The sequence below is a fragment of the Musa acuminata genome, chromosome BXJ2-6, assembly GCF_036884655.1.
Source record: "Musa acuminata AAA Group cultivar baxijiao chromosome BXJ2-6, Cavendish_Baxijiao_AAA, whole genome shotgun sequence".
NCBI classification, from domain to species: Eukaryota; Viridiplantae; Streptophyta; class Magnoliopsida; order Zingiberales; family Musaceae; genus Musa; species Musa acuminata.
This window is the reverse complement of record NC_088343.1, coordinates 39,991,312-40,015,451: the sequence shown is the minus strand read 5'-3', so window position 1 is coordinate 40,015,451 and position 24,140 is coordinate 39,991,312. Positions and strand designations below refer to the sequence as shown.

Here is a 24,140-nt window from a genome sequence, read left to right as displayed (position 1 = left end):
CTCCAATCTTGTTTATCATTCCCTCAATATTAAAGAAGAGATTTATGTTTATTTATAAAAAAATAATTTTAAAATATTAATTTTTTTTAAATGATAGTTGTAAATAATAAATAAGGATTTTGGTTATAAACTCACTTCTCATACGTGGTTACATTAGAATCAAACCAAGAATATTAAAACTAATAGAAATATTAAGATTAATAAAACTTTGGAATAATAAATATTGACAATATTAAAATTAATAATAATATTAAGACTAGTAGAAACTTTGAGCAATCTTAAACACTAAGGAGGACTAAAAGATTATAATGAGTAATTTACTAAAAAAATAAAGGTTTTTACCAAATAATATCCCTATATTTAGTTTTTACCAGGGGCACTTTTTTTTTTAGCTTTGATTAAAAATATCCTTAATGAAATTATAAAAATATAATGATATGAAGATGACTATTCAACTAATCTTAACTATTTAATTTTGATTTAATTTTATCCTAACTATCTAGTCTTTACTCCTTTCATGTTCCTCCTCCACCTTCTGCTTACCCTTTATCTAGTAATGACGTTATACTCGAGTTATATTCATTCACAAAATATATCAATTTCTATATAAAATTATCATAATCTTATCATATTAATTTCTATATAATATTACCCTAAATTACCTAGAAAATTTTGTCCTAATTTCTATATGAAACTTGAGTTATCTTGAAAGTTATACTTATTCACATAATATATTAAAAATATTAATTTTTATGTAAAATTATCCTAAATTCATCATAAAACTAATCATAAAATTTTATATTTTTTATATTTTATGTTGACTTAGTTGTGCTCGAAATTGAACTAACTTAAACTCTATTACTTAACCTATTTTAAGATTAATACTTTTTTATTTCTAGATAATTTTAAGATAATTAATTATCAAAATTTGAGAATTCTATTAGAACATCATTCTAACAAAAATTATACTTATGTTTTTATTTTATGATAAATTTATATAAACATTAATATATTTTTAATAGGTTCTACGAATAAATTGTAACCCGAGTATAATTTGAATGTAATAGTATTTTTCTAGACTAAACTATGAGAATGAGGAGGTAGAGAAGGAGGGGAGGAAGGGAGCAGTGGAAGAGTAGTAGAAGGTGAAGGAAAAGGAGGAGGATAAAACTAAAGGAGAGGAAAAAGGAGATAACAATGGAGATAGAGTGGGAGGAGGAGGACGGGAATGAGGGGGAGGTGGAGCGGGAGATTGAGTGAGAGGACGAGGTGATAGGGTGGGAGAAAGAGGAGGCGGTGGAGTAGGAGGAGGATAAGATAGAGGTGGTTCATGGGTTGATAGAAGAGATCTGACTCGACACGATTTGATCTGAAAAGATTTGACTTAGATCAAGACATTTCCGTTAGACTGAACTGATCCATGGATCAATTTGGCTTGAAATAACATAATTCAAGGGCATTATCAAGATTTTTAATAGGAAAGATATCCCCAAGTAAAAATTAAATACAGGGCACCATCTAGTAAAATCCCATCACTAGAATTTCTTTCAATAAATTATCTAAAAATATTATAAAGTAATATTGATCATTAAGTATCAAAATTTTTAAAAATCCAGCATATAGAGATAACCTCAAGAAAATTCATCAGTAATCCATAAATTTATTTATTTTAGCATGGTATTTATTTAAGAGAAGAAAAACTATATTTTCTTAACTATATAATACAATCAATGTTCTGCTCACCATAGTATAAAAGAGTTTTAAACTATTGAGGCCAACATGAAAAGTTAATAAAAACTAGAATATGTTAACTGTATATGAGAAATCTGTAATTTGTTAAAATAATACAAAAAAAAATTCAGATAGAGATAATAAAAAGACCAAAGGTTAATTCCTCCACATAACCACCGACAGACACTATAGACCGACGCGACATCGTACGCCTCCAGAAGACGCATGTCACGTCAAGCTCCAATGGTACAACTGTGCGGCCTGACCACCCCAAGAGCTGGGGACGGTGCCGTCTGCTGTTAGGGCAGTAGCGTCTGATGCCGCTCAAACACCCCTGAAGATGTTATCTCGTCAGATAGGTTGTTCCACCCCCAGAGTTAACGGTCATGTCAGATCAGGGCCCGACCAATTCCTGCATGCAGGTATAAATACCCCCGACGTGATCCAGAAAAAGAAGAGAGAGGAAAAAATAGAATAAAAATCAATTTAACTTGCTCGTCGAAGGGACCAAAGTCGGGACATACCCGATGAAGGCCTTTTTGTAGAGAGGTGGTCGTCATCAAGCCGCAAGCGCCTTCACCCCGAAGTCGTCTCCATAATATATAGTCGAATTTGGTTTAATTTATGGACCATATGAGCTAGAAAACTAGGTTTAATTTATGGTCCATATGAGCTAGAAAACTACAGCACAAATTCATAACGAATTAATGGCTATTGTAAAGGTAATCTATGTTGCTCAACAAGATAAAATCTAGAAATTAAAAGTTGAGGCTAATGCTACGGAATTGGTTAAAATTTAACACTTCGATCTTTCGAGAGGAGTCCACACAAGATTATAGCCGCATTTCTTTTCTTTTTCACTCTTAATACTTGTGTATGTTAACCAAGGATGAGAGGGGTTTATAGGCTTCAAGTTAATTCAAACTTGGAGTCTAAAAATGTCTCATCTTGGGTTTCCCGTGTCCTGGTGGTACCACCGCATTGGGCGGTACCACCTCTTATGCTGGGCGGTACCACCACCTGCAGCACTGACTCTGGGCGGTACCATTGCCTGACAATCTCTCGGAGACTGTGTCTGGGTGGTACCACCGCCTGACATAATTTTGGAAATTGTGCCACGACAATTTCACCTGTTTGGTCATTGTTTGGGCCTTCCACTTGGCCCAACACAGCCCAAACCATGGGTCACTGAATGGGCCTTTCTATTGGCCCAAAATAGCCCTATTTTGGGCCCAATTGGCCCTTAATTGAGTTAGCTTAATTACATTCTAAACCGACTCAATTAGACTTTAAACTGACTCGATTAAGACATAATCGATTACAAGTGAATCCTTGTTGTTTAATATGTCATTGGTTCTACCGGCGCTTTGTCTGATCCTTTGGCGTATTGTCCTCTCCTTCGGTGTATTGCCCAATCGGCATGTTATCTTCTCACAACATCCGATCTTCTTGGCGTAATGTCCGATCTTCTTGGCCCGATGCCCAAATTCACGGCCTGAAGCCTTATGCCGATACGTCGACCGATCCTTCAGCTCGACGTCCAATCTTCTGATATGTTTGCTCCGACCCAACGTCTGATTCCTCCTACTTTAATCAATTTATCTTTTCTGATCGAAGTTAGCCCTGCATTACTCAAAACGCTCATTAGATCACAAACACTATTAATTGGTTTCATCATCAAAATCCGAGATTCAACAGAATCGCAATAACCTATTTTCTTTAATTGTCATTAGGTCAACTCAAACTCTACACTAACCCTAATACTAATTCAACGAACTATGAATTTTCCCTTTAATCATAATAGTCATGACTAAGACTTTCGTTGGCTTGACTTAGCAAGTCTAGGCACTTACCAGATGGTACTTATGAGAGGAGGGAGAAGATCGAAGAATGTCATTGTTTTAGCATGGACTTTAAGATTAAACTATAAAGCAAGAAAATTTAGGATTGAAGTCTAAATTTATCATAAATCTAGAATGACATCTATTATTAAATTTGATATCTCGGACATCGTGAAACCTTATAAGATTTAAATATGAAATTAAGACCTTGTGGGACCATTATAATTGATGTAACTAAAGAACGATTGATAAAAAAATCTCAAGAAGGCCTTATGATTATATAAATGAGAGTAGAGAGTACGATCAACGATAATATAAGATAGTTCTGCCATCATGGTACTCCCAAGATTAGGATTCTCTTTTTTTTACCAATTACTTTGATCACAATCCAATTAAACCACTAATAAATCATACCCTATGTTATTGGGCCACATGATCTAACATTCTTTTATTAGGCCCGTTGAGTAATTAAGATATAAAATAAAAGGCTAAAAATCATAATAAGAAACTATATTTCTTTTTAAAAATAAATTTATCCAATTAGATTATTAAAATTTAAAAAGTATTTTATGTGTACAAAAAATTTACCTTATGTCCAATAGATATAATAATATTATATTAAGCCTAACTAATAATTTGAGATATAATGGTTGTGTTATTCATGTCATACATTCTCCGTTGTTCTACAACAATATTAGCCTTTTCTAATATATTATATAGTGAACCAATAATTTTATCATAGCAAAATAATTTAATTATCATATTCATCTTATTTTTCTTTTATTAATACATCATATTGACCAAAATAAGGTAATTTAGTTATGTTAATCTAATTTAGCATCTAGATTTTGGCCATGAGAATTGAGCAGCAAAGAGTTAGTCAACTCGAATCAAGCCTAACACCCAACTTGGTCAAAGTCCAATAAGCTAGTCAATGTTGAGCTTGACAAAATTAGGTAAAAAATAGGCATTTGGTCCAAAATTAGATTTGATTGACAAAAATAGGGTCCCATTGTGTTTAATATATGTCAAAATATAAATTGAGTAGTCAAAATTCAGTTTGGGTAAAAATATCCATTAGTCCTTATGATTATTACTATCAAATGACCTAAGAATTTTCCCAATGCTCGGGAATTAGGTTCGCATGCTAGTTCTAGCATGACTAAGGCTTTCATTTGTCTAACTTAATAGATCTAATCTTTCACTGGATGATGTTGTCTATCATTCCTATTCCTCTTAGAGTTGGGCCAACATATTAGTACTCAAAACTTTTCATTGTTATAGCCAACTACAATTCCCAAAACACCTCGATATTGACCAAAATTGAACTCGGAGAGGACCAAAATTGAACCTCGATTTTTGCATAATTTTAGAATCTGAATGCAACATATTTAGCCACCATTACATAGTCAGCTAGCATATGAGCTGAGTCGTTGTGCTCACTGTCTATGTTAGACGTTAACTATGTTGGCCTCCTTGACCAACCATAGTCTATAAGCTGAGTCATTGTCCAATTTCTATTTTGTATATTTCTAATGATTTATCATTTATAAAACTAATTTCTATCATTGTCCAGTAACTATTCAAAATTTTAAATTTTAAATTAAAAATCCTTATTATCATGAGATGAGACCCAATGTTTTAATTTTGTTGCCACATGGCATGTTTATAATATTTTCAAAACCCTTTTTGTGATAAAATTATGTTAAGAAAACTTCTCAATTGAGAAAATGGAGAATATCTCATCATAAATAACAATCTAAATCACCAATTTTCGATATCAAAGATAAACACAGACACAACAGCATTGATGATAAACCTTAATTCCGCAACACAGATTATTATTGGGTAGGTTAAAAATGTTGCATTAGCAAACTTATTACAAATGCTTTTTGGAATCATCATGCAGTAATGCAGCAGCAAACTGTGCCTCGATTACTGCCGTCGGGGAGTGGCCGGCAGCTTCGCATGGCTTCGCGCAATCTGCTTTAGTCTTGCATGGCCCAAGAATATCGCAATCACCATCTTCAAGCAAGGAGTAGTCTACAAATCCCCGCCATATCGGACTTATTAGAATAAAACCATCGAAGAAGAAAACACGGTAGCCACTTAGACATATGTAAAATGTTAGAACTAATACAATTACGTACTGGTAGACTGAGCAATCATAATGAGGCAACCAAGAAGGAGAGCGAGCATCATTGTGGAGTAGCGAGATGCCATTGTTTCCAATGTGGATTCTTTTTTGTGCATGTAAAAAGAGGGATTTCTAACTATCTAACTATACAATAAAAATTAGTTACATAGGGACAACATCCAATTCCAAGTAGAACACAATAAAATATTCTTTGATGTATCAAACATTTAGATAATATTTCTTAAAATATTCAGATCGGAAACGGTTGGCTATAAAGAATAAATTTTTCGTTGCTGTACTCTAGTCTCTCCTCACTCATCGTACCACCACTTTGAGACTTTATTAGGTGTTTGAGGGATTTTTTTGAGAAGCACTCTTGTCAAATGTCGTTACTATTGGAGAGGAGCAAAAACTAGATAGTGTCTCAAAAGTTAAACTCTACATCCACAACTTATAAAGATTCGACCGATTAATTAATCTCACATTGTGCCAAGGTTCTTTTTTTTTTTACGAAGATGCTCTATTCTTAACTTGGAATAACTTATTAACACTTGAGATAATATTTTTTTACTCTAGAAGGGCTTGTTGGAAAACTTGAGGGGTGACATCATATGCGCAGTGGAAGAATATTAAAAAATAAAATCTCTAATTTTCCTAAGATGTGTTTGGCATCGTGCAAGATTGGAGCATAAAAATTACGAAACTTAAAATTATGTATATAAAAAATTATATTATCAAGTGAGATCGTATATCCCTGAATCCCTACAGATCTATTGGAGAGGGTGAAAGATATCAAGCGCTCTCCTTTCAAGCGGTGATTCACAGAGCAAGACTACGACGATGCCAATCAAAACTATAAGAGGAGGAAAATGGGAGGAGAATTGAAGAGGTGACCCAAAAAGTCTCTAACTTATGAATCATTGGTTCCCTCCTATTTAAAGATGTCCCTTATCAACTTAACCCTAATGGATCCTACCCTACTGGATATTGGATCTCCATTTAACTACTCAATCCTCTTAGATTAGTGTATCTCTATCCAATATTCTCTTATTGACTTTTATTTGATCTCATCCATAGGATAAAATAATTCAATGGCTTATTGAATGTTCAATAAGATAGGGGCTTTGGTAGATATCTCATATCAAATTCTTTACTCGTCACAATGCCTGCTATATATGCGTGACCCTCTAAACCCAATATCAAGCTGGTCGTGAGTTATACTAATCAGAACTTCATCTGTCTTAGTGAAATATTATCTACATAATAATTCACTTGACTCATCGACTGCGGATGTACTAGGTCACTACGCCGCAGTCCCCAAATGGTACAAAAAAATCAAATCTTTTGGACCTGTCTATCCGTAATTACCGTATACCTATAGTCCTTTATTCATCTAATATTCCAGAGACCGTATACTGAGCATGGTGTTGTCAGACTCACATGGTTTCTACTCGAGTCTCGCTCTAATCGGATTCTCCCATAGAACTCTTTTTCTCTCAATCTGAATGACCCTAACTAGGGATTTGTCTGAGCAAGAATACATGAGATATTCCTATCATAACACCGAGAGTGGATAATCCTCTATTGACACTCAATAGTTATCGTAAAGTTAGCTACCACTTCCGATGACCGATTGTGCTAGATCTAGAACTTTCAGACCTATATGTCCGGTATCAAAGAGTGGAGTACTCATACAAGACGTTCTTGATATCTTAAGTCTACGGACCAGATACACTATTGGGAATACAGAATCGCTACCTAACAATAATGCATTATCAACCATCTAGCATTTCAAAAGCGAATCAATCAGCAAACTCATTCTCCAAATAGCACATGTACTGTATCCCTAATGTCCCTATATGAGCAGTAGTAAGACCAGCTATATTCATTAAATGGATAAATATACAACACTCCATTCTGTCCGGTTATCTCGATATCTCTCTTGAGTAACCCATGACAAGGATTATTTAAGATATATGTTTAAAGGTAAATCGATCACATTATCGTGATCTAATCACAATCCGATTCCCTTTTCACATATCCATGGACATCACAATATATTCAGGAATATAAAGTAATAAAATATCAAATAATGTTAATAAGCAAACAGACTACATATCATGTCACACGTGTCATCACTCACGTGATTAGCTTATAGGGCACCTATGACTAGCAGGGTTGACATGTCTTTGGATAATTAGCCTCCCAAAATATTGCATAAGCGTTTCTATGAGAGAACCTCACTCCTAAGCATCCTTCAGCAATTTCACCATTCTTTTATCGCAACAATCTATTTTCTTTAATTGTCATTGGATCAACTCAAACTCCAGACTAACCCTGATGCTAATTCAATGAACTATGATTTTTTACTTTCATCATAATAGTTATGACTAAGACTTTCAGTGGCTTGACCTAGTAGGTCTAGGTGCACACCAGATGGTGCTTATGACAGGAGGGAGAAGGTCGAAGAATGTCATTGTTTTAGTCGAGACTTTAAGATTAAACTATGAAACAAGAAAATATAGGATTGAATTATAAATTTATAATAAATCTAGAATGATATCATGTACCTTTTTATAACATCATTAAATCTGATATATCGGATATCGTGAAGCCTTCGAAGATTTAAATATGAAAAACTAAACCTTGTGGGACCATTATTATTGATGTAATTGAAGAACTATTGATGTTAAAATCTCAGTAATTATGTAAATGAGAGTAGAAAATCTAATAAAAGACAATATAAGATAGTCATGCCATCATGGTACTCCCAAGATTAGGATTCTCCTTTTTTTTATCAATTACTTTGATCACAATCTAATTAAACCGCTAATAAATCATATCCTAAGTTATTGAACCACATAATCAAACATTCTTTTATTAGGCTCATTGAGTAAATAAGATATAAAACAAAAGGCTAAAAATCATAATAAAAACTATATTTATTTTCAAAATAAATTTATCTAATTAGATTATTAAATTTTCAAACATTTGTTATATGTGTACATAAAGTTTACCTTATGTCCAATAAATATAATAATACTATATTAAGCCTAACTAATAATTTGAGATATAATGATTGTGTTATTCATGTCATACATTCTCCATTGTTCTACAACAATATTAGCCTTTTATAATATATTTTATAGTGAACCAATAATTTTATCATAGGAAAATAATTTAATTATCATATTCTAACATACTATGTCCAAACTTCAATTATGTACATCTTATTTTTCTTTTTTTAATATAATATATTGATCAAAATAAGGTAATTTAGTTCTGTTAATCTAATTTAGCGTCTAGATTTTGGCTATAAGTTAGTCTAGATTTAGTTATGTTAAGCCCAATACCCAACTTGGTCGAAGTCCAATAAGCTAGTCAATAATATTGAGCTTGACCAAATTAGGTAAAAAATAGGCATTTGGTCCAAAATTAGATTTGATCGACAAAAATAGGATTGCATTGTGTTTAATATATGTCAAAATACAAATTGAATAGTCAAATTTTAGTTTGGGTCAAAATATCCATTAGGTCAACTCAAACTCTCTCAAAATTTTGTTTGAGAGAACCCTACTCTTAGCTAGCCTTCAACAATTTTATCTGAATCACGACAACCTATTTTATTTAATTGTCATTGAGTCAACTCAAAATCCACTTTAATCCTAGCATTAATTCAATGAATTTTTTTTCTATTTGTCACAAATTTCATGGATATGATAGTGATAACTAAGACTTTTAGTGGCCTGACGTAGTAAATCTAGGTGCTCACTATATTGTGCATGTGAGAGGGAGATGTGCCTTGAATAGAGGAGAATATTATTGTTTATCGGGACTATAATATTAAACTATTAGGAAAAAAATAGGATTAAAATTTAAATTTATCATAGATCAAGAATGATATCTTTTGGTAACATCATTAAATTTGATACCTTATTATTATGAATCCTTGGAAGATTTACATATAAAAACTAAATTAAGCCATTCTCCTCTCTTCTTATTATAAGTATAAAATCTATAATATTCTTTAAGTTATACAAAAAACTTTTATGTTAAAATTGAAATCAAATAATATCATATCGAATTTAAGATGCATATCTTTCAATGTCATCTGAAAAAGAATCTCTAGTTGATCCAAGGATATTGTCCTCTTAGATCCGAATAACTTTAGCTTAAATGATGTATCCAAGTCTTCTTTGATACACGACAGCCCTATCAGTTAAAACCGTTTTATCCCTCACTCGCCACGTCACAAGCGGCCCCACTGCCACCGTCACACCCCAACTCCTTCCTTCGTCCTCCAACGAACTGCCCGCCTTTTCCGCCCACCATTCTCTATCATCCTCACCTCCCCCTTCCTCTTCTTTTATCACATCTCGTCTGGATCGCATGATGACAGACTTCGTTGCATTGTATTACAGCACAACCCAAAAGGGACACTGCGATCCCTATAAATACCCACCCCACTCCACTTTGCTCACCACAAGCAGACGCAGTCGTCCCACGCGATGGCGAGCCTGGCCTGTGCGCTCCGCTTCCTGTTGGGCGCCTTCGCATGCTTGGCCGTCGCTGTCGCCGGTAGTGCTGCATTCGTCGTGAGGCAAGGCACGCAGTTCGTCCTCGAAGGTTCCCCCTTTCTCTTCAGCGGGTTCAACTCTTACTGGATGATGCATGTCGCGGCCGAGCCCGCCGAGCGGGCGAAGGTCACCGAGGTGCTCCGTGAGGCCGCGGCAGGGGGTCTCACTGTCTGCCGGACGTGGGCATTCAGCGATGGTGGTGACCAGCCACTGCAGGTCTCCCAGGGAAAGTACGATGAGCGAGTCTTTCAGGTAGTGCAATGGCTGCAGCCGCTCAAATCTAAGCCTAGTTTTGCACCTAACCACTGATCAAAGCATGATATATTTACCACTGTTATATGATCAGGGACTTGATTTTGTGATTTGGGAGGCTCAAACGCGTGGTGTTCGCTTGATCCTGAGCTTGGTTAACAATGTCAAGGACTTCGGAGGCAGTGCTCAAAACGTGCAATGGGCGCGCAATGCAGGCGTAGCTGTAAACGGAGAAGATGATTTCTACACCAACCCAGTAGTTAAGGGATACTACAAGAACCATATCCAGGTATTTATCATGCAAATGATGTCATAAGATCGTAGTGTATACAGTTATCTTGTACATGAGCTCATGTCATGAACATTATTCCATCATAAAGATGACCTATGGAGTTCCTTTCTTGTCCCTGCGTCGACCCCTCTTCCACTTCTTGTACAGATGACGTTGCATGCATAATAGACTGAGCTCTATTCATCTTTTTCTTTGTGACTGTTTATTTCGACTGACTGCGAAGAGTGTTGACACGAATCAACAGCATCACCAACGTAGCCTACAAAGACGACCCAACGATCATGGCATGGGAACTAATCAACGAGCTTCGTTGTCAAGCAGACTAGTCCTGGAAAACTGTGCATGTGAGTGTCATACATACTCTCTTTCTTTATGTCTGCAATCCACGAGGATACATGCGGACAGGCTTATTCGCATGATTCCTTCGAATACATGTGGACAGGCTTGGGTTCGAGAGATGACGAGTAATAGGAAGTCCCTGGACAACAGATACATGCTAGAGATAGGAATGGAGGGCTTCTATGGAGATTCCATGCCAGAGAGAGAAGCACTATAATCCTGGTTACCAAGTAGGAACAGACTTCATCAGTAGCAATCTCATTGACGAGATAGACTTTGCGACCATCCATGCATACCCAGACATCTGGTAACGTAGCTAACTATCAAGTGTAATTTACATATATAACAACCGATATTGATTGAGATGGATCTCCTACATCATCAGGCTCTCGGGGAAGAACGATGGATCGCACACCGCCTTCGTGCGGCAGTGGATGTGGAGCCACTGGGATGACGCCATGAAAACACTTAAGAAGCCATTGATCTTTGCTTAGTTCGGGAAGTCGAAGACATTACAGTCAGAGGAGACATTGCAGTCTGTGTTGAAAACATGAAGATAAAAGAAAAGAAAGAATGGGCGATTTAAGAAGAAAATGATAATCTCATTATATTTTTATTTATTTTTACAAAATCATATTTGATATAAAGGATGCATTACGAATGTTCAAATGCATCATTTTTAATATTTGAAGGATGCTAATGAAAATTTTAAAAAATATCTTATAATATTCTCTAAAATCATAAGATTGATACTAAGTAGACTCTTTCTCTCACATATATTTTACAAGATAGAATTTTATTTATTTATTTTTAAAAATATTTTATATTTATTTATATGATTACATTATTTATTTATTATATATCCGGGTCATACAAATTTTTTTGTAAGGTTATATACATTCATTTTATTTATTTATTTAATTTTTTTTTTATTTTTGAATAAATATTAAATATATTAGAAGGATAAATTTATCATATTCAATAAGCTTTTAAAATATAATTTTATCAAGCAATATTTATGTCAATACATACATAAAATATAAATTTTATCTATTATTTATCGAGCAATAAAGTATTATACAACTATGCATTCATTCAAACTCTCATCTTTTAAGACATATTAAAAAATATAAATGGGTTTACATTAATTAGCTCATTCAAACTCATCAATCAATCGATTGAGCAACCAGCAATACTTTTCGTGTGGGAGGAATATGGGCCATAACAACGGCTTATGTAAAAGCCCATTAATTGTATGATAAAAGGCCGAGGCTATCTGATGGACCCGAACGAACCCTACACCTATAAATGTGGAGGCGTTCCTTCCATGGCTTCCCTCGATCCATTCCAAAACCCTATCTCGAGCCCTCGCTCTTCCTCCTCAAATCCTAATCCTACGTTGCTTTACCCTTTTCCTTCGTTAACTCGATCGATCCACTCGTCGGAGCTCCCTCCAATGGCGGATCACGAAATGGAGGTGGAGGCCGCTCAAGTGGTTGCAGAAGCAACAGACGACGAAGCAGAGGCACTGGAGACAACGGAAGCACCGAAGGACGACGAATCCCCTTTCTCTGCCGATGAGACCACGATCGCGACAGCCGCCTCCGGAGACCACAAACGGAAGCTCGTGGATCTCGAGCCCCGCGACGGGGACGAAGAGGCACCCCTCAAGAAGCAGGAGGTGTCTACCGAGGCCCCGGTACCGGTCGTTGACGAGCCCGGATCGGGGGATGGGGAGGTCGCCGCGTCTGGTAACCGCTTGTTTTAGGCGAACCCTGTGCTGATTTCGTTCTTCTTTGGTGTTTCAATTGGCTCTCGATTGGGATTCCTAGGGTTTCTATGCTTGTTTGCGATTTTGATTGCTTCTTTTTCTTTAGAAACGAATCTCACTGAGACACTGGCTATTGTGCAGAGGAGGTGAAATCGGAAAATGCTGAAAGCTCTGAGCCAAGGATTAAGGATACTGAGGCCGTTGATGTGAAGACCGATGCTCAGAAGCCGCACCCTGATGGAGAAATTAATGGTTCTGGTATTGAATTTTTTCGCATGCATCTTCTTTGTTATCGGCGTTGTCCATTGAATTTGTTTGAACTCGTGCTTGACATTTTATCTTAAGAATTTGTGTGGTTGGTGGCCTTTTCTTTGGAAGAGTTAGGATGATCTCGGGATCTTGTTGCCCGTGTTCTGAGCATCTGAAAGTTCGAGAATATTCTTTAAAGTTTGGTCATTTCCATTTAGTGACATTTTTAATTTATTGCTTCAACGGTAGCTAGCTCAAAGCTCGTACTGTTAGCACAACTAATCGGACTGGATATTGTCTGTAACTGATGGGATGTTCAGGGTTGTGTGAAGGGAATTCACTAAGGATGATATAGCTGCCTTTGTCTGATCACTTGTGTGCAGTGGATGATTGCATATGTATATCTATTGTCCAATGGATACCTAAGGCAGATAGATGATTAGACAAGGGCAGCTATGTGATCCTTCTTTAATGAACAATGAAGTGGTTCTAATATGCAATTTTGCTCTGTATCAGTCAGTATATACTGGCATTATTGGGGACTTGCATTGCCCGATTTATGTCAGTACAAATATGGTACAAGGTTTGCTTTCTGTCTCTCAGGCACTTTCATGACTGCACACTTTTCGCCACCCTCGGCCTTTCAGTCATGCTCCTCTCTTCCTCTGCCACAGCTGTCTCTATCCTAATCCTTTGTTGCTGCTGCCTCCTCACCTCATCTTCTTCTCTTAGTCCTCTTCTCCACCTCTGCCTCATCGTCTTCTCCTCCTCTTCCTTCTTCTGTTACTATGGTACGTATATGCATTGCATGTGTAGGTATGCCGGTTTGTATTGGACTTGTACTAGGCCAGTAACCACCATGGGTGTAGTACCAAAATTGTAATTCTTGGTCATAACTTAAAATTTTGTCCTATATGAGATCATAGCCTGCTTGGTTGTGGATATTTAATCTTTCTTTTTTACATTTTTGTGATTCTAGTTCTGAGTTGATTGCTTCAGTTTATTGGAATGAACTATAGTTTTGGAGAAAAAGTATGATTCAAGTTAATAACATTTTAATTTGTTTCTTAATGTACACAGTGGCCATTGATGCTGGCAAAGAGTTACAGGAATCAGAAACTCAAGCAGTGGGAAATGGTAAGGTTCCTTCTGGTCAAGATTCCCAGACCACCATAGTGCCTCCAGCAGATTTGGGCACAACATCCCGTAAAATTGAAGTTCCTAACAATAAGGTATTGCATGACATTTATCATTTCATTTTTCATCATTTTTATTCTAACAGAAACTTGAACTTTATCCTATTAAGTCATGAATAGCAAACACTACAGTGATATCTTTGTGTTTCTTATACTTAATGTCTCTAATGAGTTATATCTGCAAAAGCTTATTGTCCCTGTATTATTGATATTCTTAACTACATTATATGTTATTATTAGAGTTTTCTTCACTCAAATAATTTCTTCAAGAAACAAAATTTTGGGATGTTAAATTAATCTCCTTTAGTGCACCAGCTCAGTGAACCAACTGTCCATCTGATCTGATAAACATTCAGGGTGGCATAGTTTGGGTAAAGTTTCACTTATTATATGTTAGATTTGCCAGTCTGCTGTATGCTTAAATGAGGGGATTCTGATTGTTACAGCAGTTCATAACTATAGTGTGTTGCTTAGGTTTTTTTCTTTTTCCTGATGAACAATGACTGCAAAAATAAAGTAAAATGCTATTGTTTGGCTTAGCATTGCTACTAACGTGGAAGTTGATTCATCTTGATGTGACTCATTTTGCCAACTAATGTGCAGCTTCGTTACTAGGAGAACATGCTGCCATGTGAAACTATAAAAAATAAATTATCCTCCCTAAAGATCTTAAGCATGGTTTGTCCTGTCGGTTTGTACTGGTGTACTGACCAGCTGTCGGTGTGGTACATACCAAGGTATACTAAGCCATACCGAGTGTATCAACATATGATACATGGGGCGTACTGATATACCAACCGTACCGGTCCTTTATCGGATTGGTATGTACCACCCATACCGAGCAGTATATTACGGTATGATGAAGCTTGATCTAAAGGTTGAACCCATAGGAGGAGCATTCTGGATGAACGTTTTTACATTACTTGGATTATTTTCAGGCAGTCTATCTAACTAACTAGATGTTGGCTAATCATCTTCGCAAAAAGGATTGGCCATTCAGTTGATTTGCACTTGAGCAAAATCTAACTGGATGTTCTTTATATGCTTCTTCATGTTTGCTGGGCTAGGAAAGTGTTTATAATGTTCACTCTCTTGCTGATGTGCTAATAATGATTTAGTTAGGTCTTATTGATGCTTCTGTTGATGGTTATTTTTAGTGTCTTGTAAAGGAGTAATCAAGAAGTTTATTTTTTATTTCAATCAACAACTAATAATATTGGGCAATTAGAGATATATAAGATCTTCATTTGATATTTAATGAACTAGGCTCATCTGCTTTGGAGTTGCAATACCGAAACTGAAATTTGGTGATGAACTTATAGACTTTGGAAGCATTTGCCATCACCAGTGTTTGACAAAACAATGACAATCCACTTATATTCTCTTTTTGGATTTCTAGTATTATTGATTACACAATTACTATTTCCTAAGTTGATCTTTGAGACATCGTGTACAGGTCGGTGTTCTTATTGGTAAAGCTGGGGAGACAATAAGGTACCTGCAATTCAACTCAGGGGCAAAAATTCAGATAACAAGAGATGCTGAAGCTGATCCACATGCCACTATTAGACCAGTGGAACTAATAGGAACCCTGGAGAGCATTAACAAGGCAGAGAAACTGATAAAGGATGTAATTGCTGAGGTTTATTATCTCCTAAAACTTCACATTTCTTCTCTTTTGTTATTTCTTGTTCTATTGATAAATTTTAGCAGATTTTTCAGTTTTCAACATTTTTTTCCATTCTTAGGCTGATGCAGGAGGTTCCCCATCACTTGTTGCTCGGGGCTTTGGTACTATACAATCTGGTGGAGAACAATTTGAGATTAAAGTACCAAATGAAAAGGTATGTGTTGTATGAATACATATGTTTTCTGTTACCTCTTTTTTTATACTGTTTTCTCTTCCGTAGGTTGGTCTAATCATAGGCAAGGGTGGTGAGACTATAAAAAACCTACAGACCAGATCCAGTGCTCGCATACAGGTAGAGATCATTCATTTAAGCATAATTTGAGGTTTATAAAAACTGTACTGGTTTTTCACTATGCACTTGATGAGTGTTTGCTGGCTTTCATCTGAATTTGCTACTTCGGTTGTTAGTTGATACCGCAACATCTTCCTGAGGGTGATGCGTCAAAGGAAAGAACTGTACGAATAACTGGAGACAAAAGGCAAATTGAATCTGCCAAAGAAATGATCAAGGATGTAATGAATCAGGTCTGTTGTGAAGTACCATTAGTTCTTGTGTTGTGATTACTTAGCCAGCCTTTTAGTTTCCACTTGATTGGTTATATCATTTTGAATTCATAGTTTTTAGTTAATGCTAACTGAATCAAATGTTGGTGAGCTGGTTATTTTTCATCAATATCATCTTGGCAATTCGTTGCAAAATTTTGTTTGTAATTGACTATGGAATAGAATCAATGTGTGTGTTGACAATCCTTCATCTGGTATCTTTTTAACTAGTTAATAAAGTGGTAAGTGGAAACTCCAATAGGCGATTAAAATCGCAATCTGGACTATATGATCACATGATCTTGCGATCAAGCTTGGGTCCTTATCCATCCAAGCGGATTTCCATTCAGCTTGGATTGACCTTTGAGTTGACTCGGTAAAATTAGTTAATTCAAGTTTATTGAGTCAACTCGAGGATTCACTAAAAGGGGGCAAAAAAGAAGAAAAAGATAAGAGCTCATACTCCAGGCGAGGCTCTGAAACAAACCCTAGCTTCACGTTCCTCTCTGCTGCTGCTACCTTTGTTGGCCAAGTTGCCTTCATATAGTTATAAAAAATATTCATAAATTTCTATCAGTATATTTATGGTTAAAATTGATTGTCTACTTCGTAGGGTCTTGTGATTCTACAATCCCATTACAACCTAAGTTTATGACCCGTTTTACAATCATAAGTAGGAAAGTGAGCTTGACAACCTTACTAATACGATTAGAAATGAAGGTGAAACCTGGAGGTCCAAGGTTTAGAGGAGAAGTTGTCCATTCAACCTCATTAGAAGGATACAGAGAAAACAGCAGTCATATGCAACCTTTTTAACTGCGATGACTTTGTTGTGCTAAAATTCAATGTTCTTTAAACAGAAGTCTTCTGATGGTTGCAACTTTTAAGTAGAAACTTCTGGATTTTCAATTATCACTATCTTGTTCAAAATCTTTTTTTTTTTGGTGTGTGTGTTTGAGGGATTAACACTCACAGTACAGTCAGATCGGCCATCATAAAGAGGGTGAGTAATTTGGAACCGTCTCATCATCTTTGGAAGAGCTGATTCTTTGCTTTTTAGGAATCAAGACTTTGATGTTCTGAATGATTTTGGGAAGAGCTGCTTGGCCTTGCTGCTGAACCAGATGATGCTGAAAGTGGGCTAAACTTTAGTTTGCTCTGACTCAATGCATATGTTGATGTTGAACTCGATTTGCATCCAAATGTTGCATAGATTGTAACACACTATTCGGTAGTTGTCTCAACGAACTCTGCCTTGGCAACTGACATGAGATTCAGTAACTTACTGATAGATTTGATGATAGTTGAATCCTTTTCAGGACTCAAGATAATGTTTTAATAATCTTAAATAGCCTCAAGAGGACTCAGAAGAATAACAAGATCTTTCTAGAGAATTAGAACTCTAGTCATAGAACTACAAAGATTATGTTTTTTGATTGGGCTCAGACTGGACCAGAATGTTCGATGGTTGATCATGATGACCATAATTATCACATTATCTCCACTGATCTTACTTTTTATTTCAAAAATTAATCTTAGTTATCAAACTTTTGGTACATGGAACATCAAGGCTGGCTGCTGGTCCCATGAATACCAAACTATGGTAACTTGGTTCTGATTTTTCAATTTATTCTCTTGTCATCCTCTTATTGTCCTGTGTTTGTGACAGTCTGCCAGCAACATGGTGAATCGGTAAGGATTTAGTCCATTTAATCAATGATCTCATGATCTCAGTCTCCCTCCAGAATCATGGGTTGTTTTTCGAGATCTTATGCCAATTCATGCAGCATAAGGGGGATGTTGATGCTATGATATAAAAATAAAGCATCCATGAGATCAGCAAGAAAATTACAAATTTCTTGTTGTTGATGGGCGATAACACTGGGTCTGAGCTGATTTTGATACTTTAGATTTTCTTTTCATCTTTAAGAGACTTACATCAAGTTTCTTGTCATTAACAGCTGAAAACAGAGTGGATCTGAGATGATTTTGATATGCTGGCTTCTTTTCAGTCTTCAAGAGAATTTTAGTGTTTTTTTGTTATTGATGGGTTAAAACAGAGTGGTGTGAGCTGATTTTGATATTTTGGCTTTTTTTTCTGTTCATAAACAACAGAAAGAAATATGTTATGGTGAATGCAGAGAAAGGGTAGAAGTAAAAGAATCATAATGAAGAAGGGAAAGATCATTAATGATGTTCCAAAAAATGATGATGAATATACTTTGAAAGTTTAGAAACAAACTACTACTTTAAAATTAAATGATTAACAATTTTATATGGAATCAGGATCAAGCTAATCTTAATGGAATTTACTTCTGTACCAAAAACATTTTGTTGTGTTGGCTTCTACTTCCAATCAGGATCACTACCTTTGTTTCTGGTGCTATCTTCTGTTTTGGTTAGTCATTCTTGAGGCAGATGCTGTATACATAGTTTTTGAGAATCCATGTGTTGTTTTTTGCATCTTAAAACATAAAGGTAAACTTTATGTTACTGAACTTATCATGATCACATGCCTTCTGGAAGACAATAATTTAGTAATGAGCGTTTTCTTGTAAGTATCCTTTCACCAAAAAATTTTAATGAGGGATTTTGGATGCGTTGTTAAATCTGATCTGCCAGCTTAGATCACTTGAATAGGGTAATCATTATCTTGAGAAGAAAACAATTGTTTAGTCACACTGTATTGAAACCAGCAATCTACTTGTGCTATACTAGTGGCTTGTGAGAAGAGAAACTTTTTTTGTTGCAACATTGAACATAATTTTTCTACAGATTTTCCATCATATGTATAAGATTTTTATACGTACTACATTTCTTGGTCAATTAAGTTCATTTCTTTTGGAGTGTTATATTGACAACATATCAACTATCACAATCATGGTTTCAGTGGCAACTGTGACACACGACTTAGGTTTCTGATTTGTATAGGATGTCCTGTTAGATGGTGTTAGATTTCTCTTTTTACCAGGTTGAAGCTTTGATCCTGCGAAGTAATAATACACTTCCAATTTTTTCTTTGTTTCTAATTGTTTTGAGTTAGATAAAGATTGCTTCAGATGTTTTGTTGATTATTATTTATTATATATTATCAATGCCATTTCTATAAACCATATTGTTCTAAAGCAAGGTCCCATTGTGACATTGGCTCCTGTTAGTGAACATGCTGGCCTGTAGAAAAGAAAACATTCGTTGCGATGATGTTTTTAACTGAAGTAAATACAATTGTCCTGTTTTAACTGCCACCAGTAACATGCTTTTGGAGATTCTGTAGGTCTTTTATAATATGATGATAGGACTGAATTTATGCAGATCCTTTGTATCGTGTATGAAGGATAATATTTCTGCCTTAGTGGTTAAGTTTAGTAAATTAAAGATGCTATTCCATGTCAACATCCATCTACCTGCTTAGAATGGCCAACCTTTTGTTCTTGCCAATGTGGAGTCTGGAACCTATACACTAATTGCTCATTTTGAGAATGACTTTTTTTGTCAAAAAAGTCTAACAGTTGCATGATGAACGTAAAACCTGCTTGCTGCCAATTGCACTGGTTTAATTGTGCTGAAGGTGCCAATTTCGAATTGGTTGGCTTTCATAATGCAGATTTCACTATGCCTTCCAATTGAGGTCAACAATGGTTTCTTGGTGTAGCAAAAAACTTCCATTCATGAGTCTCATCTACAGAAGAGGGATATGTGGCTTTAGCCTTTGCCATTGAAGAATTTTTATAGTTGGTAAGACTGCTTAGACTTAAGATCAAATTATTTTGTAGAAGTACCATGATAGCATTGGTGTTATTTAGTATCCTGGATGCTCCAGCCATGTGCCATGCGATTAGATAATACGTATCTTGCACAAAATCATTACTGCCTCATGATTGAGTGGTATCCATGTTTGTCAGTTTGTAGAGTATCATGTATATACCCATCAATCTAAAAGCTCATGAATCTGTGTTATCATATGATGACAATACCTGTATCTTGCTCCCTGACAACCTGAATTATCAAACTTATGCGACACATATATGTACAAAGTTTTCTCCATTAGCCAAATCTTCTCTTGCTTCACCTAAACACAGTATAATTTGCTACTGCTTCTTGAATGTTTCTTGCATTAATCAAGCAGTTGTCTCTTTTTTATCATCTTCTCATGTAGATGATAAATCTGATGGGTAGTGTTTTTCCATTACAAGGAGTTCTATGTCAGTTGAGATTATCAAGGGGTCTGATATATGTTGAACTTCTGATATATCATGAAGCAGTGCTAATGGGGGGTCATGCTCACAATGTTTGTTGAATTGGTGATATAGGATCTAAGTGCTGGTTCTTTAGATTAAAAAAAGGGCTTTCACCATGTATTTTGTTCAGGAGCTAACTTTTCAATTTTTTAGTGGTAAAGTATTATAGTCTTGTTTCTATAGTTAATGTTGTAACTTGCTGATTCCTTCACATAGATTCTCAGTTGTGATTGACTTGTATATGCTGTAAATGGCAATGATGGTAGCATCTGGTGTAAACAAAATACCTGCTTTTCCATCTCGTTCTTAAAGTTCTTGTTGTGCAAGAAGAATGTCATGGGATCTTATAATCAAAATAGAGTAAACATGTGGAAGGAAATTATGCTTTTGTATGCAATTATCCTCTGGCAATCTTGTTCATAAAAGGTTTTGATGGAAGTAGGCCAGTTGCCAACAGGTATTTCAAATTTCACTAGCCTGGAATGACAGCAGAAGTCTACATATGAGGTTGTTTAACTTCATTTATTTCATTGAGAATGATTCCTTAGTAGTTGTTTTGGGGCTAAGTATTTTGCCTTCTAATTATGCACTTGAACCATCAAGGTTTTAGGTTCTTCTGTCTGTTGGTTTGCTGTCTTATTCTTATTAATGCCATTTTTTGATGACAGCACATTTCTTGCATATTTTTCACTGTGCAAATATGATTACCTTTTGGAATAAACTTTGAACTAGGAGTTATGTTTTGCTTGCTATAATGATTGTTGTTAATTCTCATCTGCATCGTGCAAAAGTAAGGACCAGTAAGTACTCCTCTGTCACTGGGATAGACTTGTAAAATTACAATGGTATGCTTTGCTTGAATATTTAAGCCATAATTTTGTTTTAGTTTTTTTCTATCAGGTTCTGAGTTTAAAGACTATCTGTGGTTTTGTTTTACAATGCTTGTTTCATGCTTATATATATTGTCATATGTATTACTTGGATATCGTTGCTAATTCTTGACGTTAATATGAATTTGAAATCCTTGACATTCTTGTATCTTCCTATTCTGGCTAGGAGTTTATTTGTGCATTAAATGATGTATGTTTTTCAGCTTAATGTTTCAGCTTGTCTGTTATTTTATTTACATGAATCTCCAATTTTCCATCTCTTGTTAAGTAGTATTGCTTTTGCGAGTATATCTACACTTGTTCTATTTGTTTAACAAAGTTACCTGTGTTATTTTTATTTCTGTTTTAAAATTGATTCACATTGTGTTTGATTTTTCGCATCACTTGTTGAGAATGATATAGTGAAGTGGTTGATTTCTTTTTGTACTTTGAACAGTTTCTTAATATGTTGTTTCTGGCTAGTTGGGACTTTGTGATCTGGCAATTTGTTATCAGCATTGGTCGAGATTGTGGTCTATTTGTTTATTTATTTTAACTGAAAAATTGATATTGGCAGACACCTAGACCATCACCTCTCTCGGGTTACAGCCAACAAAACTATCGTCCTCGTGGGTCTACTGGCATGCCCCATTGGGGAGCCCGAGCAACAGCTCCCACACAACCAGCCATGGGCTATGAGCACCAGCAAAGAGGTACGTACCCACCAACTCAGACAACGCAGTATCCTCAGTCTTATGGTGGCTACTCTCAGCAGCCCGCTCCACGCGGCGGCTTTAGCAATACAGGTTGGGATCAGAGGTCTGTTCATAACACTTCAACCGGTGGATATGATTATTATGGTCAAGGTGGCCCAGGTGCTGGAAGCCAAGCGGCAATGCATAATCCCATGTCTGGCCCATCTCAAGCGCCTGTGAATTATGGACAGTCACAAGGTCCAAACTATGGGCATCCAACTCCTTATGGACAACCTGCTCCCACTCAACAAAACTATGGTCAGGGATATCACGAGCCCAGGTATGATAGCCAAGCACCAAGCCAGCAGTTCTATGGTCAGCAGACAATGAGTTCACAGCCAGGTGTCTATGGCCAAGGAACTGATCCCCAATCTGGTTTCGGTCAGCAACAATCATACATCAAACCCACTTATGGTGTGCCTCCTCAGGAGGTGCCTCCATCCTATGGTGCACCCCCTCCTCAGGATGCGCCACCATCTTATGGTGTAGCCCCAAGAGCAAGTCAATCAGGGGACTCAACTTATCAGGGCCAAGCACCATCATCCTATGGACCTGGCACTCTGACTCAGCAATATCCATATGGTTCCAACCCACCTTCTCAACCAGCACCATCCTACAACCAGACTTATGGGCCAGCATCTGGTGCTATGGATGGGTACGCCCAACCGCCATCGGCAGCTTACACCCAGCATGGTGGGCAAGCAGCTGCACCTGGCTATGGCCAAGGTGGACAGCCAGTGGCTGCGTACACTCAGTCAACTTCACAGCCTGCCGGTTATGGGCAGTACGCATCAGCTCAGCAGGGTTATGGTGATCCTGCCTCAGGTAATGTGAATTATGGATACCATGGTGGTTCTGCTGATGCAGCATATGGGAATGCCATTCCAGGTGCAGGTTACGGTGCTCCAGCCCAGCAGCCATCAAACCCATCTGGCTATTATGATCAATCTGTTGCACCTCAATCTGGATATGGTAGTCAGCCTGGCTATACCAAAAGTGTCTCTCCTCAACATGGATACGGTGGCCAGTATGATTCTGCTCCCATGTATGCTCATCACTGATGCAAACTATAGGAGGGATTGTTGCTATTAGCTCTAGTATCACTGCGTATATGACCTTTCAGCGGTCAGATTTCTATCATGGGCCCGAGACCCTATGATATGTTGTTGTCTCTTTACCTTTTCAATGGTTTAGTTTGACTCGGTTTCTATGTAAACACATGAATTTTTATGCGCGCATGATCTCAGGTTAATGTGGAGTTCAGGTGGCCATCGGTTCTTGTGTTTTTTTTCGGGTTATATCTTGTGAGTGGCAGGGAATATGATTGATGCATTTTTGATGACCTCAATGAAGTGATCGATCTCAGAATGTGCTGCTTGTTCTGTTGAGGACGCATTCCTAGTCATCATCTGTGTTTGATAATGGTTTGGTTGCTGTTCACAAGCAGATGGCCATCTGTGATATGATCCAAAGCATTCTGCCTCTAAGCGCACCCTATTTATTTTCGTGGGTAACGCCAAACGCGGCAGTCTCACGCTTCATTGAGCTCAGTTTATTCGTCTGATTTATGCTTTTGATGTTGTCATCACAATTGCAGCTCTGGACACAGCTTGGACGTCTATTATTGTTTCGGCGGATACTTGACACTCGTGGGGGAATT

The 24,140-nt window shown here is 36.5% G+C and overlaps 1 protein-coding gene and 1 pseudogene across 2 annotated transcripts; both read left to right on the top strand.

The window, feature by feature from the left end:
- The first annotated feature begins 10,207 nt into the window (after nt 1-10,207).
- Nucleotides 10,208-11,723, top strand: LOC103989840 (mannan endo-1,4-beta-mannosidase 5-like; annotated as a pseudogene).
- Nucleotides 11,724-12,497: 774 nt separating this feature from the next.
- Nucleotides 12,498-23,751, top strand: LOC135615577 (uncharacterized). Of its 2 annotated transcripts, none has more exons than XM_065114271.1 (8): nt 12,498-12,920; nt 13,082-13,192; nt 14,270-14,421; nt 15,842-16,027; nt 16,134-16,229; nt 16,296-16,367; nt 16,484-16,600; nt 22,303-23,751. In XM_065114271.1, exons 1-8 carry the CDS (start codon nt 12,626-12,628, stop codon nt 23,539-23,541), a joined length of 2,268 nt encoding a protein of 755 aa, XP_064970343.1. In that variant the 5' UTR covers nt 12,498-12,625; the 3' UTR covers nt 23,542-23,751. The 2 variants fall into 2 exon arrangements, with proteins under 2 accessions (XP_064970343.1, XP_064970342.1); XM_065114270.1 differs by having other exon boundaries at nt 13,082-13,198.
- Nucleotides 23,752-24,140: the final 389 nt, after the last annotated feature.